At 42.0% G+C, this 16660-nt stretch overlaps 1 protein-coding gene across 4 annotated transcripts in view; it reads left to right on the top strand.

The window, feature by feature from the left end:
• The window catches only part of LOC132397167 (oxysterol-binding protein-related protein 5-like), a 168418-nt gene that overhangs the window by 143846 nt on the left and 7912 nt on the right, over positions 1-16660 (top strand). For all 4 annotated transcript variants that reach the window (XM_059975563.1, XM_059975561.1, XM_059975562.1 and 1 more), the window contains exons 20-21: positions 436-556; positions 9198-9294. In XM_059975563.1, the coding sequence (XP_059831546.1) occupies positions 436-556; positions 9198-9294 (218 nt within the window). The remainder of the gene's footprint in view (positions 1-435; positions 557-9197; positions 9295-16660) is intronic.

Consider the following 16660-nt stretch of genomic DNA (forward strand, 5'->3'; position numbering starts at 1 on the left):
TTCCATTGACAGGAGAATCTGGAACTAGAAAGCTGGGGTCTTAGGTGAGAAGGGGTAAATTTAAAGAGGATCTGAGAACTAAGTTATTCCAATAGACAGGGTGATTATCTGCAGTGAGCTGCCAGAAGAATGGTAAACGTGACATACAATTACAGTGTTTAAAAGGTATTCGTGTAGGTACTTAAATCGAGCTTAAAGTTGATCTGATCCCATCAACTGACTTCCTTTTTGGATTTCTTATCCATGATGTAAGAGAAAATATAAAATTCTCTTTCTATAGTATTTACACATTCTTTAATCCTTCCTCAAAAAGTATATTTAAAAGTTGCTCAATAACTATTAATGAAAAATACAGATAAGATATGAGTTACACTACCTTTTTAGCATATTTAATAATAGGTACATGAATTGCTGATAAGTTCTTTTTGTTGGTAGGTCCAAGTTCAAGAATGTGTTGGGTGCAAAATCAGTGATCTTCCAATACCCAACAGATCGCAGAACACAGAGAGCAGTTGTTCAACACCAGAACCAGAGCAAGATGACTCGTCTGATGACAGTAAGTGTTGTTTTCACAAATACTCAAAGCGAACTGATCACATGGTAGCATCTTTCTGCGCTCCAACCTTTTAGAAGGTCACTTATGTTGACCTAAAGGATGCAATATCTGAACAAATTTATCTTTTACATCCTTCTGATGCATTCCACTTGGGACCAGCTGAGGAAGATGAGTATCCAACTGGAAGGTATGGTCTTCCCAAATCATTAAAGCAAACTAAAGCACAGCATACCCTTCATGACAGAGCTGCCTAGTCAATGCCCAAACTTTCACTTATTGTATGTAGGTTGATCTCAAAAAGAATTAGGATTTTTACCTATCTCTGGGAAAGTTAATGTTAGCTGGGATTCCTTACCTTTATACAGTGGCTTATGTAAAATCTACATGCCATAAGACATAAGAACAAAATTAGACTATTCAGCTCATCAAATCTGCTCTGCCATTCAATCATGGCTGATCTATTATCTCTCTCAATACCATTCTCCTGACTTCCCATGTAACCTTTGATGCTCCAACAAATCAAGAACCTGTCAACCTCCACTTTAAACCTAATAAATTGGCCTCCACTGCTATCAATGGCGATGAAGTCCACAGATTCACCACCCTTTGACTTAACAAATTCCTCATCTTTGTTGTAAATGGATGTCCTTCTGTTCTGAGGCTGTGCCCTCTGGTCCTAGACTTCCCCACTATAGCGAACATCCTGTCAATATTCACTCTATCTTAGTCTTTCAATACTGGTAGGTTTCAATGAGACTCCCCCCTCATTCTTCTGAACTCCAGTGAGCCCAGAGCCATCAAACATTCCTCATCTTCAGTCTTCCATTCCTGGAATCATTCTCATGAACCTCCTCTGGAAGCTTTCCAATTCCAGCACATCTTTTCTTAGATAAAGGGCCCAAAACTGCTCCCAATTCTGCAGGTGCTTTATAAAGCCTCAGCATTACACCATTGCTCTTTTACTCTAGTCCTCGGAAATGAATGCAAAATTGCACTTGCCTTCCTTACCACTGACCCAACCCGTAAGGTAACCTTTAGGGAATCCTACACAAGAACTCCCAAGTCCCTTTGCACCTCTGATTTTACCTGTTTAGAAAATGGACTAGAAAATTCCTTCTACCAAAGTGCATGACTACACACTTCATACACTATATTCCATCTAGTACTACTGCAGACTCCCCACTTCCTTAACACTACCTGCCCCTCCACCAATCCTCATATCATCCACATACTCTGCTACAAAGCCATCAATTTCATCATTCAAATCATTGACATATAACATGAAAAGTGACCCCAACACTGAGCCCTGCAGAACACCACTAGTCACCGACAGCCAACGAGAAAAGGCCCTGTTTATTTCCACTATTTCTCTCCTGTCAGTCACCCAATCTTCTATCCATGCAAGTATTTTTCCAGTAATATCATAGAACCACAGAACATTACAGCATAGTACAGGCCCTTCAGCCCTCCATGTTGTGCCGACCCATATAATCCTTAAAAAAAGTACTAAACCTACACTACCCCATAACCTATTTTAATTTCATCCATGTGCCTGTCCAAGAGGCTCTTAAATACCCCTGTTTTAGCCTCCACCACCATCCCTGGCAAGTCATTCCAGGCACTCACAACCCTGTGTAAAAAACTTACCCCTGATGTCTCCCCAAAACTTCCCTCCCTTAATTTTGTACATATGTCCTCTGGTGTTTGCCATTGGTGCCTTGGGAAACAGGTACTGACTATCCACCCTATCTATGCCTCTCATAATCTTGTAGACCTCTATCAAGTCCCCTCTCATTCTTCTACGCTCCAAAGAGAAAAGTCCCAGCTCTGCTAACCTTGCTTCATATGACTTGTCTCCAAACCAGGCAACATCCTGGTAAATCTCCTCTGCACCCTTTCCATAGCTTCCACGTCCTTCCTATAATGAGGTGACCAGAATTGAACACAATACTCTAAATGTGGTCTCACCAGAGATTTGTAGAGTTGCAACATGACCTCTCTACTCTTGAACTCAGTCCCCCTATTAATAAAGCCTAGCATCCCATAGGCCTTCTTAACTACCCTATCAATCTGTGCAGCGACCTTGAGGGATGTATGGATTTGAACCCCAAGGTCCCTTTGTTCATTCACTTTCTTAAGTAACTGACCATTAAACCTGTACTCAGTCTTCTGATTTGTCCTTCCAAAATGCATCACCTCACATTTATCTGAATTGAACTCCATCTGCCATTTTTCCACCCAACTCTGCAGTCTGTCTATATCCTCTTGTAACCTTCAACAACCTGCAGCTCCATCCACAACTCCTCAAATCTTCGTGTCATTAGCAAACTTACTTACTCATCCTTCCGCCTCTACATCCAGGTAATTTATAAAAATCACAAATAGCAGGGGTCCCAGGACAGATCCCTGCGACACTCCACTAGTCACCGACCTCCAGGCAGAATACTTTCCTTCCACAACTACCCTCTGCTTTCTTCCTTTAAGCCAATTTTTTATCCAAACAGCCAAGGTTCCACTTATCCCATGCCTCATGACTTTCTGGATAAGTCTTTCGTGAGGGACCCTGTCAAATGCCTTGCTAAAGTCCATGTAGACCATATCCACTGCCCTACCCTCATCAACTTCTTTTGTTACCTCTTCAAAAAACTCAATCAGGCTCGTGAGGCACGATCTTCTCTTCACAAAGCTATGTTGACTATCCATGAGTAGACTGTGCTTCTCCAAATGCTCGTAGATCCTATCCTTAAGAGTCTTTTCCAATAGTTTGCAGACCACCAACATAAGACTCACTGGTCTATAGTTCCTAGTTTTCTCCCTATTACCTTTTTTAAACAAGGGAACTATATTTGCCATTCTCCAGTCCTCCGGCACCTTCCCTGTAGATTCAAAGGTCATAGCTAATGCTCCAGCGATCTCTTCTTTCAATTCCACAACAACCTGGGGGTGTATCATATCGGGCCCTGGGGATTTATCAATCTTGATGTTTTTAAGAAGATCCAGCACTACTTTTTCCGGAATCTCCACACCATCCAGCACACAGGCCTGCTCTATTTCAACCTCACCCTGATCAAGATCCTTTTCACTTGTGAATATGGAAGCAAAGTATTCATTTAGGACCTCCCCAACCTCCTCCGCCTCCAGGCACATGTTGTCCTCTTTATCCTTCAGCAGTCCCACCTTCGTTCTCGTCATCCTCCTATTCTTCACATAACGCATAGAACGCCTTTGGGGTTCTCCTTAATCCTACATGCCAAGGCCTTCTCATGCCCCCTTCGAGTTCTCTCAAGTCCTTTCTTTAGCTCCTTCCTGGCTACCCTGTATTTCTCATAAGCCTGTCCTACTTCCTGCTTCTTATATCTAACATATTTCCTCTTGATGAGTTGCCTCATGTTTCGTCAGCCACGGTTCCCTTTCCCTACCATTTTTTCCTTGCCTCAGTGGGACAAACCTATCCTGAACCCAGCTCAAGTGGTCCCTAAACTTCTCCCACATTACTTCTGTGCTTTCCCCTTTGAACATCTGTTTCCAATTTACTCTCACTAGTTCCTGCCTCATCCCTTCAAAGTTAACCCTTCCCCAGTTAAGCACTTTACCATTTTGTCTGATTTTATCCCTTTCCATAGCTATGCTGAAGCTAAGGGAGTTGTGGTCACCCTCACCAAAATGCTCCCCCACCAAGAGGTCTGTCACCTGACCAGGTTCATTACCCAGAACTAGATCCAGTATAGCCTCTCCTCTCGTCAGCCTGTCCACATACTGTGTCAGGAGTCCTTCTTGAACACATCTGACAAATTCAGCCCCATCTATCCCCCTTGCACTCAGGAGGTTTCAGTTGAAATCATGGGCTTTTATCTTGTTAAGCAGCCTCATGTGTGGCACCTTGTTGAAGGGCTTCTGAAAATTCAAGTAAACAACATCCACTGACTCTCCTTTATTTCCAACAGGTTTGTCAGGCAGGATTTCCCTTTCAGGAAACCATGATGACTTTGGCCTATTTTATCGTGTGCCTCCAAGTATCCTGAAACCACATCCTTAATACTGGATTCCAACCTCTTCCTCCAGTCCTCTAGAACCATTCTAGATTTTACTGATTCTTTAAAAATCATTACTAGTACCTCCACAATCTCTTCAGGAACATCTTTAAGAACCCTGGGGGGTAGTTCATCTGATCCAGGTGACATATCTACCTTTAGACCTTTCAGCTTCCCAAGCATTTTCTCCTTAGTAATAACTACTTCACTCACTTCTGTCCCTTAACACTCTCGAATTTCTGGCATACAGCTGGTGGTTCCCACACTGAAGATTGATGCAAAATACTTAATAAAGTTAGTCCACCATTTCTTTGGCCCCCCCCATTACTACCTCTCTAGCATCATTTTCCTGCCGTCCAATATCCACTCTTGCCTCTCGTTTGCACTTTATATATCTGAACAAACTTTTGGTATCCTCTTTGATATTATTGTCTAGCTTATTTTATCTTTTCTTTCCCTATGGCTTTCCCTGGTTTTTAAAAGCTTCCCAGTTATCTATCTCCTCACTTCCCTTGTCAGCCACAGTTACTTTATCTTCCCTTTAGAATACTTCTTCTATGGGATGTATCTATCTGGACCCTCTGAATTGTTTCCAGGAACTCCAGCCATTGCTGTTCTGCCATCATCCCTGTTAGTGTCCCCTTCCAGTCATACTTGGCCAGCTCCTAACCCATGCCTCCACAATTCCCTTTACTCCACTATAATACTGATATATCTTCTCCATCTCAAACTCTCATATCATGATCACTGCCTCCTAAGAGTTCCTTTACCTTAAGTTCCCTAATCAAATCTGGTTCATTGCACAAGTGGCAATCCAGAATCGCCTTTCCCCAAGTGGGCTCAATCTTAAGCTGCTCTGAAAAGATCATCCCCTAGGCATTATACAAATTCACTCTCTTGGGATCCTTTTTTCCCCAATCTACTTGCATATTGAAATCCCCCATTGCTATTGTAACATTGCCCCTATTAAATGCTTTTTGTATCTCCCAATATAATTTATATCTCATATACAGGCCTCTGGACAGTAGCCAAAATGTAACTCCCATAAGGGTCTTTTTACTCTTGAAATTTCTTAACTCTACCCATAAGAATTCTTCATCTGTTAATCCTATGTCACCTCTTTTAAAGGATTTCATTTCATTTTTTTTTACCAACAGAGCACCCCACACCCTCTGTCTACCAGCCTGTCCTTTAAATACCATGTGAATTTTTGGATGTTAAGCTCCCAACCCTAATCTTCTTTCAACCATGACTCAGTGATGCCAATATCATACTTGCAAATCTCTAATTGCACTACAAAATCATCTACCTTACAATGTATACTGTTTGCATTCAAATACAACACCTTCAGTCCTGTATTCATCACCCTTTTCGATTTTGCCCCCATGTTACACTTCAAGGCATTCCACTGTTTGCAATTTTGCCCTATCATCTGCCTGTCTTTCCTCACAATCTCACTACACACTGCATCTGCTTGTATACCAACTGCCCCGTCCTCTGCCCTATCAATCTGATTCCCATCCCACTGCCAAATTAGTTTAAACCCTCCCCATCAGCTCCAACAAACTTGCCTGCAAAGATTATCGGTCCTCCTCAGCTTCAGGTCATATCTTCCTCAAAAGTGATCCCAGTGATCCAAATTCTAAAACCCTGCTGCTTCACCATCAGCAAACAAGAAAAAAAAACCCTACCTCAACAACTGTCAAATCATTGTTGGAGACCTCAGTCACGCTTGTTTGAAGAAATCTTTGCCCAATTATCATCAAAATATCACCTGCAGCAAGCTCAACCACCACGATTCCATGCCTAGACTGCATTTGGGAAGTCAGATTGCTTGGCTTCCTCCTCCTACCTGCTGACAGACAGAGGCTAAAGAGCAAGGCTCCAGAGATAAGGACAAGAAAAAAGCAGTTGCAGGAGGCCAGGGGGCAGCTATGGGATTGCTTTGAGTTGGTAGACTGAGCAGTGTTCAATTGGGGTATCTGAAGGAGTACACCACAGTTGTCACAGTCTTTATAAAAACATAGATGAGCGTGTCCCCACAATATCATTCAGCATCTTCACAAACCAGAATCCCTGGATGAACAATGAGATCCACAATCTGCTGAGGGCCAGATCTGTAGCATTCAGGTCTGGTGACCGAGTTAAATACAAGCTGTCCGGGTACCATCTCCGAAGAGCCATCTTACATGCAAAGTGCCAATTCCAGACCAAATCTGAGTCACTGAAGGATGTTCGACAGCTGTGGCAGGGCTTGAATGCTGTCAGCTCCTATAAAGTGAAACTAAGCAACAAGGCTTCACTCGCAGATGAGCAGAATGCCTTTTATGCTTGCTATGACCATCGAGAAATGGAGGCACCTTCACAAATTCAGTGTGATGTACCCACCTGCTTAAGCAGGCTTCGATTATACCGGTGCCTAATAAGAACGTGGTAACCTACCTCAATGACTATTGTCCAGTAGCACTTGCATCAACTGTGATGAAGTACTTTCAGAAGATGGTGATGATACATATCAACCCCTGCAGCAGAAGCAAACTGGATCTGCTCCAATTAGCCTTTCATTAGTGGATGCCATTTCTTTGGCTCTTCATTCAATCCTGAAACATCTGGGCAGCAAAGATACATACATCAGGATGCTTTTCACTGACTACAGCCCAGCATTCAATACTATCATCACATCAAAACTAATCAACATGCTACAAGACTTGGGCCTCATACCTCCTTGTACAACTGGATCCTCGATTTCCTCGTTTGCGGACTCCTGTCAGTTCAGTTTGGCAACACCTCATCCACAATCAGCATCAGCACGGGTGCACCATAAGGCTGTGTTCTTAGCCCTCTGCTGTACTTGCTTTAAACTTATGACTGTGATGGCAAGCACAGCTCTGATGCCAAATTTAAGTTTGCTGATGACACCACTGTGGTTGGCCAAATCAAACGTGGTGATGAATCAATATTTAGGAGGGAAATTGAAAATCTGGCTGAGTGGCACCACAACAACCTGTCACTCAGTATTAGCAAGACCAAGGAGATATCTATAGACTTCATAAGGAAGAAACTGAAGGTCCATGAGCCAGTCCTCAGATCCTTCAGATCTGTCCTTGGTCCAGTACATAGTGCTATCACAAAGAAGGCATGGCAGCATCTCAACTTCCTTAGAAGTTTGTGAAGACCTGGCGTATTAGCTAAAACTTTGACAAACTTCTATAGATGTGTGGTGGAGAGTATATTGACTGGTTGCATCACTGCCTGGTATGGAAACGCCAATGCCCTTACCATCACTGAGTACATCTACATAGAGCACTGTCCAAAGCAGTGTCCATCATCAAGGAACACAACCAACAAGGCCATGCACTCTTCCCGCTGCTGCCATCAGGCTCCTGAACCAGAGGGAATAACTTCACTTGCCTCATCGCTGAACTGTTCCCACAGCCTACGGACTCACTCTCAAGCATGTTCTTGATATTTGTTGCTTTTTTTTCTTTTTGTATGTGCACAGTCTGTTGTCTCTTGCACGCTGATTGTTTGTTCATCCTGTTGGGTGCAGTCTTTCATTGATTCTATTGTGTTTCTTGTAGTTTCTGTAAAAGCCGACAAGATAATAAACCTCAGGATTGTATATGGTGACATATATGTACTTTAATAATAAATTTACTTTGAACTTAGAATCTAAACAAAAAAATACACAAAGTTTATATGGTATATTTAACCTAGCAAAGGTTATACTATATTTCCTAATTCCAGTCTGGAACTGTTTAGAATACGTAGACTTCATATTGTGTCGTTTTCTCATTAGCTCTAGGTAGAGCTGGGTCGTCTTACATTCCAGGGATATCAAACAAATACAAGTTGGTTTTTTGATTTAAAATAAGTGATATGTTTCTTTGTTACATAGAACGGAAGTGTCAGAGACTGACCTTTGTTTACAACATATAACCAATAGGTACTGGATCAGAATGGACCAAATGCAAGTAGATAAGATTACTTACTTTTTTTTTTAAACTGCACAAAAAATACCAATGGGTTGCTCAACGTCAGAGAGAAATGCAAATGAACATCTCATCCATGACAGACAGCAATCCTTTTAGCAATGGCACTGGAATGGAAATAAGACCATGCATAACCCTTTAACACTGGGTGGTCAGATAATTAATTGACACATTAGCCAAGAAACTGGAGGGCTCCCAGCAGCCACAAACACAATCAATCACACACAGTTTAGCAGAACTATGTTCAGTGAGGGTTCAACCCAATTAGCTAATTGTACTGTGTTACAATGTCATTAAAGCTGCAAGTCCTTTTAGAAATCCCATTCTCTATGCTATATATCCTCTCAGTAAGTCTTCATAGGTAGTATGGGAATAACAGGTATGGATGGGAGCATTGCTCTCTGATGTTGAGCAACCCATTGGTATTTTCTGTGCAAAGTAAACAAATCGACACTTTGGCATGAAAGTGGGGCACTCCCAAACAGCCAATCTTGTAAAATTATGATTATGACTAGAAACTGGAGAAAGGGGACGAACCAACAAGGTGCTGAGACTAATGGCTAAAATGAAACTCTTTACTTTGAGCTTGAAGTTGATCTGTAATATAATTTCTTGCAGGGTTGCTGTGTCCCAGGTGCAGAGAAGGAATGAACGAGCTAACAAATATTCATACAGCGATTCAATCCATACAGCAAACACAGCAAGAGATTCACAGGTAAAGCAGCAGGCGTCATTTATTACAGTGCAGAAAGAAATACCTCACTTCTATCCAGACCGGTGACTCAGCATCCACCACTCGCCAGCCCTGGATGAATGTACTTCGAGGTTTGATTGTGTCATTTCTAAAAATGTAATTTACAGAGCAGTGTGCTGTTTCAGAAAGTGTAGACATCTCTGATGAAGTTCCCACCCCTGGATTCTCAATCTACTGTCTTGGTTCAAAATTCTTTAAAGTGTATACTGAATATCATGAAGCAAAAGGTACAAAGGGCCACAGCCAAACCTTTGGATAACAAACCAGGAGAAATTCAAAACTAGAATCTTGAAGTTAAATAAAGGTAATTATGACTGCATGCTAGCTAGCTAAACTGAATATGCAAATTACATTTAGCAGTATGATTGGGCAAGTACACAGCAGAAATATAAATAACAGCACAGTGACAAAATTATTAATAAGTGGAAGTTAGAGAATTAGATAAAACTGGCTTGACACAGAAACAGGTAAGAGCTTCTGTTGAATTTTTTTTTAAAAAGAAAAAGTGTGCATTAGTTGTATAGAGAAGGAGTTGAAGAAATGTAGATATGGCAAAGATCTTTACATCATCAATGGGAACAGGAGAGGTTCCGGAGCAAGGGAGTAGAGATAGCCCAGGAAATTACAGACCAGTGAGTCCTACCTCAGTGGTTGGTAAGCTGATGGAAAAGATCCTGAGAGGCAGGATTTATGAACCTTTGGAGAGGTATAATATAATTAGGAATAGTCAGCATGGATTTGTCAAGGGCAGGTCGTGCCTTACAAGCCTGATAGAATTTTTTGAGGATGTGACTAAACACATTGATGAAGGTAGAGCAATAGATGTAGTGTATATGGATTTCAGCAAAGTGTTTGATAAGGTACCTAATGCAAGGCTGATTGAGAAAGTAAGGTGTCATGGGATCCAAGGGGACACTGCTTTGTGGATCCAGAACTGGCTTACCCACAGAAAGCAAAGGGTGGTTATAGATGGGTCATATTCTGCATGGAGGTCAGTCACCAGTGGCGTGCCTCAGTGATCTGTTCTGGGGCCCTTACTCTTTGTGATTTTTATAAATGACTGGATGAGGATGTGGAGGGATGGGTTAGTAAGTTTGTTGATGACACAAAGGTTGGAGGTGTCGTGGATAGTGTGGAGGGCTGTCAGAGGTTACAGCGGGACATTGATGGGATGCAAAACTGGGCTGAGAAGTGGCAGATGGAGTTCAACCCAGATAAATGTGAAGTGGTTCATTTTGGTAGGTCAAGTATGATGGCAGAATATAGTGTTAATAGTAAGACTCTTGGCAGTGTGGAGGTTCAGAGAGATCTTGGGGTCCAAGTCCATAGGTTGCTCAAAGCAGCTGTGCAGGTTGACTCTGTGGTTAAGAAGGCGTACGGTGTATTGGCCTTTATCAATCGTGGAATTGAATTTAGGAGCCAAGAGGTAATGTTGCATCTATATAGGACCTTGGCAGACCCCACTTGGGAGTACTATGCTCAGTTCTGGTCGCCTCACTACAGAAAGGATGTGGAAGCCATAGAAAGGGTGCAGAGGAGATTTACAAGGATGTTGCCTCGATTGGGGAGCATGCCATATGAGAATAAGTTGAGTGAACTCGGCCTTTTCTCCTTGGAGCGAAGCAGTATGAGGTGACCTGAGAGAGGTGTATAAGATAATGAGAGGCATTGATCATGTGGATAATCAGAGGCTTTTTCCCAGGGCTGAAATGGTTGCCACAGAGGACACAGGTTTAAGGTACTGGGGAGTAGGTACAAAGGAGATGTCAGGGCTAAGTTTTTTACTCAGAGTGGTGAGTGATGGAATGGGCTGCTGGCAACAGTGCTGGAGGCGGATACAATAGGGTCTTTTAAGAAGCTTTTAGATAAGCACATGTAGCTTAGTAAAATAGAGGGCTATGGGTAACCCTAGTAATTTCTAAGGTAGGGACATGTTCGGCATAACTTTGTGGGCCGAAGGGCCTGTATTGTGCTGTAGGGTTTCTATGAATTAAATATGCAGTTTGCTTTAGTCTTTTCAATAGAAGTGACATCTTCAAAATAGCTATAAATCTGGAATATGAAGGCAACTAAATACTTGCAAAAATACCAAAACAAGGGAAATAGTACTGAGCAAATTTTTGATTTGCAGACTGACAAGTTTCTGGTATCCTTTTAGATTTTATTATAGGGCCTTAAAAGAACTGATTAGTGAAATAGTTGATGCTGGGGTATAAGTTGACTTAGATCTGGGGAAGATTGGATTATAAATAGCAATTTCCCTTATTTAAAAAAGGAAAGGGAGGACTTCCAATTGGTAACCAAATGGAGCAGTCACAGAGAACATACGCTCCATCCTATTTTCACACACCTTTCCCCTTTTCTCATACGAACTGTTGGACGTTTTTGCCCTTCCCCCTACCCGCGATTTTACTCGCTCCACAGTGACCTCAATGAGTATTAAATCTGGGAAAAAAGACAATTCGGCGGCTGGCCTGACAGAAGAGGCTATCTCCACACTACTGGACTAACACCACGTGGCGTCAGTGGCCGAATTTAAATCTTTCAGCCTGCTAGAAACGAAACTTGATCAAATCCAATGCAAAGTGGAGGACCATGGCCATTGTTTGCCCTCTCTCGAGCTTGTTATGGAAGACCTGAGCCAGTGTGACAGTGAGCTGGAAAACACCTGCTCCAGCTTACAGGGAAACAATACCAACTAATGGCTAAAGTTACTAACTTGGAGGGCTGGAGCAGACGGCAGAGCCTACGCATCCTGGGCCTGCCCGAATCTACTGAATTTTTGTCCAGTCTGCTTTGTGAGATCTTTGGGAAGGAGATGCTCCCATCCCCGCCGGAGATTGACAGAGCCCACTGTTCACTAGCAGCTAAACCAGCCCCAGGACAGAGACCACGCCCGGTTATTCTTCAACTTCACTGCCACCAGATTAAAGATCTCCTGGTTAGGGAGGCCCGGTGGAGAGGGAAGTTAGAATACCACAGCCAGCAGATTCGGGTTGTGGAGGACTATTCTCCCAAAGCTTTGAGCCTGCGAGCTGAGTACAGAGAAGCAATGGTGAAGCTACACAACCGAAGATTCAGGCCTTCCCTTCCAAACCCTGCACGGCTCCGCATTTCAGTTTCCAGCGGTGACAAGAAGGGGCTACGCTCGGTAGATGAAGCACAGAAGTACATCGATAGCCTCCCTACTACACTGGATTCTTCATTAAATATTTTTTTTCCCATACCCTCTGCCAGGTTACGTTTGCAGTGCTTGGATAGCGAGGTCTGGTCTGACTTGGTCGTGTTAGGTACTGATTACCATGATAGGTGGAATAATACTCATTCAGTCTGCTCGCGAGAGAAAGTGTTTCCTTTTACCTCCAATTCAGTGAACTCTACAACCTTTCGCAGAAAGAGCACTGGGTAAAGAGTGTATTTTTTTCCAAGTATCAGTTTATATTTCTGTTTTATGGTTCAATTTTTAGAGACATGTCTAATAAACCTTCGAGGAATTGTTTCAGCTCTCACTAAGCACATTGTCAGTTTAGGAGTGTTGAATGCATACTGTTTCCTTTAAATAGCAATAACAGAGTTGAAGACGCTACACATGACAGGAGGGTTGTACGCTTGGATGATCATTGTCCTTAAGAGCTTGTTGGCAGCTGTCTTTGTGGGTTAGTGGGTGGGGGTAGGTAACTACAATGTTGGTTTTGTTTTAAGAACCCTTAAAGGTCCCTGTTATACAGGATTTACTTCTGTCCTGTTTCTTTATTACACTTTTGCCTTAGAGCTGATACCTGAAAACTTGACACTGCTTATGCCTATCAACCTGTATCCTTTTTAAAAGGAGAATGGTTAGTCCATTAAATTTTGTGAGCTGGAATGTCAAGGGGCTGAATCATCCTGTTAAAAGAAGGAAGGTGTTCTCACATCTCAAACAGTTTAACACAGCAATTGCATTTCTACAAGAAACACACATTTGCAGTTCTGATAATTCCCATCTTATGTCATGATAGGCAGGGCAGCACTTCCACTCAACTTTTCAGGCTAAAGCTGGGGGGGGGGGGGGGGGGGGGGGGCGGGGGGTGTCCTCAATTCTCATAAATCAAAACATTCCCTTTGAGCTCCACACCACAATATCAGATACCAATGACTGTTTTGTCATTGTCTCGGGGAAATTATATAACACACTGGTAGTGTTGGCTAATACATGCTCCTAACTCGGATGATGTGGACTGCTTTGAACATTTTTTTTCTGTGCTGCCTGATTTGAGTTCATACTCTCTCATACTAGGCGGAGACTTGAACTGTTGGTTCTCCAACTGAGGCATCTCTGATGTATGGCACTTTCTCCACCCAAATAATAGAGAATATTCCTTCTTCTCACACGTCCATTACACTATTTCTAGAATTGACTACTTTCTAATTGATAATCAGCTGATTCCAACAGTCCGTTCCTGTGTTTATCAGATCATAGTGATATCAGACCACACTCGGGTTGTCCTGTCTATAATTCTTCCTGGCCTTCCTCAAATAAATCAGCATTGGCGTTTTAATTCGACCTTACTGTCAGATAATGATTTTGTAAAATTTATGGAGGACCAGATAATCTTTTTCCTTAATACCAATACGTCACCTGAAACCTCAAGCCTGGTTGTTTGGGATACTATGAAAGCATATATCAGGGCTCAAATAATTTCCTACACTGCGAATATTAAAAGAAAGAACCATAAAGAACAACTTGACCTGACCAATCAAATTAAAGAAATAGACCAATAATATGCTCAAATTAAAAATTCGGAGCTGTACAAAAAACGAGTAGAACTCCAAACTAAATTTGGCTTTATTTCCACTCACGCAATTGAACACAAAATCTTGAAGAGCAAGAGCTGGTGACAAATCCGGTAAATTTTTAGCCAACCAATTAAGGGGCTTCAAAGCCAAACAACACATCACAAAAATTTGAATGGAAAACAGAAGCATCACCTCGAATCAATCTGAAATCAACAACACATTCAGGAACTTTTACTCCCGACTTTACACCTCTGAATCCCCAAATGGTAACATTTTGGTGGAAGATTTTTTAAATAGCTTAAATATCCCTACGCTCTCTCCTGATCTCAAAATGAGACTGAATGAGCCAATATCAATAGAGGAAATATCCTCAGCCATCTTGTCACTGCAGACTGGTAAATCTCCAGGACCCGATGCGTTCCCTGTAGAATTCTTTATATCATTTTCGTCACTGCTCTCACCTCAACTTAACCTTGGTTTTATCTGATTCGTTTAAACAAGGCAAACTGCCAGCATCATTTAATGAGGCGTGCATCATTCGTCTAGCAAAGAGAGGCAAAGATCCAACAGAGTGCTCCTCATACAGGCCAATCTCTCTGTTAAATGTTGATGTCAAAATCCTAGCTAAAGTCCTGGCCCATAGATTGGAGAACATCCTACCCTGTATTATTTCTGAAGACCAAACCGTTTTTGTCAAAAACCACCTCCCCTTTTTTAACATACACCATCTTTTAAATAACTTATACTCACCTTCATTTGGGATTCCTGAATGTGTTTTCTCCTTAAGACTCAGAGAAAGTGTTCGACCGTGTGGAATGGAATTACCTCTTTGCTGTTTTAGAAAATTTTGATTTTGGACCAAGTTTCATCATGTGGATTATACTGTTATACTCATGTCCCACTGCCTCTGCTTTGACCAGCAATCCCAACCTTTCAATGTCGAATGTGGAACCCGCCAAGGGTGCCCCTTAAGCCCGTTACTTTTCGATCTAGCCATAGAGACACTGGTAACTGTGTTCCGCAGTTGTGCGGATCTGACGGGGATTTGAAGGGAGGGAGTTGAGCACAAAGTCTCCTTTTATGCTAACGATCTTTTACTTTTCATATCAAACCAAATCACCTCCTTACCCCCCCCCCCCCCCAAGTTCTCACTCCTTAACAAATTTAGCCTATTTTCAGGATATAAACTTAATTTACACAAGAGCGAACTTTTTCCAATAAATGGAAAAGCGCAAGCATCAGAGTTCCATAACCTCCCTTTTAAGGTAGTGAATAACCAATTTACTTACCTTGGCATCACAATAACAAAGAATTATAAGTGTCTTTTTGGAGAAAATTTCACTAATTTGTTAAATCATACAAAACAGAGCCTAGCACAGTGGTCACCCCATCCATGTCCCTGATGGGCTGAATTAATGTTGTCAAAATGAACATCCTTCCTAATTTCTTGTACCTTTTTGAATCCATACCAATTTTCATTCCTAAGGTCTTCTTTGACTCGCTAGACTCAAGTCATATCATCCTACTTATGAAAGGGCAAGTGTCCCCAACTGAATAAAGTCCATCTTCAAAAATCTAAGAGTGTTGAGGGCATGGCTCTGCCCAATTTCTGCTTATATTACTGGGCAGCTAACAGACGCTATCTCATCTTTTGGTCTCATTTCCACAACCAATCTGACTGCCCAATATGGGTGGCAATGGAGCTGAACTCTATTAAGAATTTCTCTATTTCCGCACTTCTTGGATCCACACTCCCTTTTCTTACACCTAAACCAATTGCTAATCAGGCACACCCTGACAGTATGGGTTCAGTTCAAAAAGTATAGTGGTCTCTATGGCTTCTCTCTTTCAAGTCCTATTCTACATAATCACCTCTTCCAGCCTTCTATACATGATCCAACATTTCAAGACTGGTATAGAAAGGGCATCAGGTGCTTTAAAGATCTTTTTATAGACAACTGTTTTGCATCATTTAAACAATTGTCTGCAAAGTTTAACTTACCCAACATTTATTTCTTCAGATATTTGCAAATTAGACATTTTATCAACACTCTGTTGTCAAACTTCCCTGAGCCCCCCGACACAAACGTCGTTAATATGTTTCTCTGCATGAATCCATTGTACAAAGGTCTAATATCGACTATTTATGACAAGCTAGCGGTTCTGAGGTGAGCCCCCCTTGACAAAATTAAAACTGCCTGGGAGCAAGATTTAAATTTTTCACTGTCAGACTCAGTTCTCAGGTTAGTTAACTCAACCTCTTTATGTGCCTGCCACTGCCTGGTACAGTTCGAGGTCGTACACAGGGCCCATACGTCTGAAACTAAATTATCTCACATTTACCCAGGTGTTAATCCCTGCTTCGACAAATGCAAAAGGAGCGAGGCTTCTCTTATTCACATGTACTGGACATGGTGTAGCTTGGAAAAATACTGGAAAGATGTTTTCCAAACTCTATCCCAAATACTTAATTACAATTTGGAACCTAACCATTTGATAGCTCTTTTTGGCACCTCCAGAGAGGGGGACACGCGCCTAAGTCCGACCAAAC

The sequence above is a fragment of the Hypanus sabinus genome, chromosome 7 (assembly GCF_030144855.1).
Source record: "Hypanus sabinus isolate sHypSab1 chromosome 7, sHypSab1.hap1, whole genome shotgun sequence".
NCBI classification, from domain to species: domain Eukaryota; kingdom Metazoa; phylum Chordata; class Chondrichthyes; order Myliobatiformes; family Dasyatidae; genus Hypanus; species Hypanus sabinus.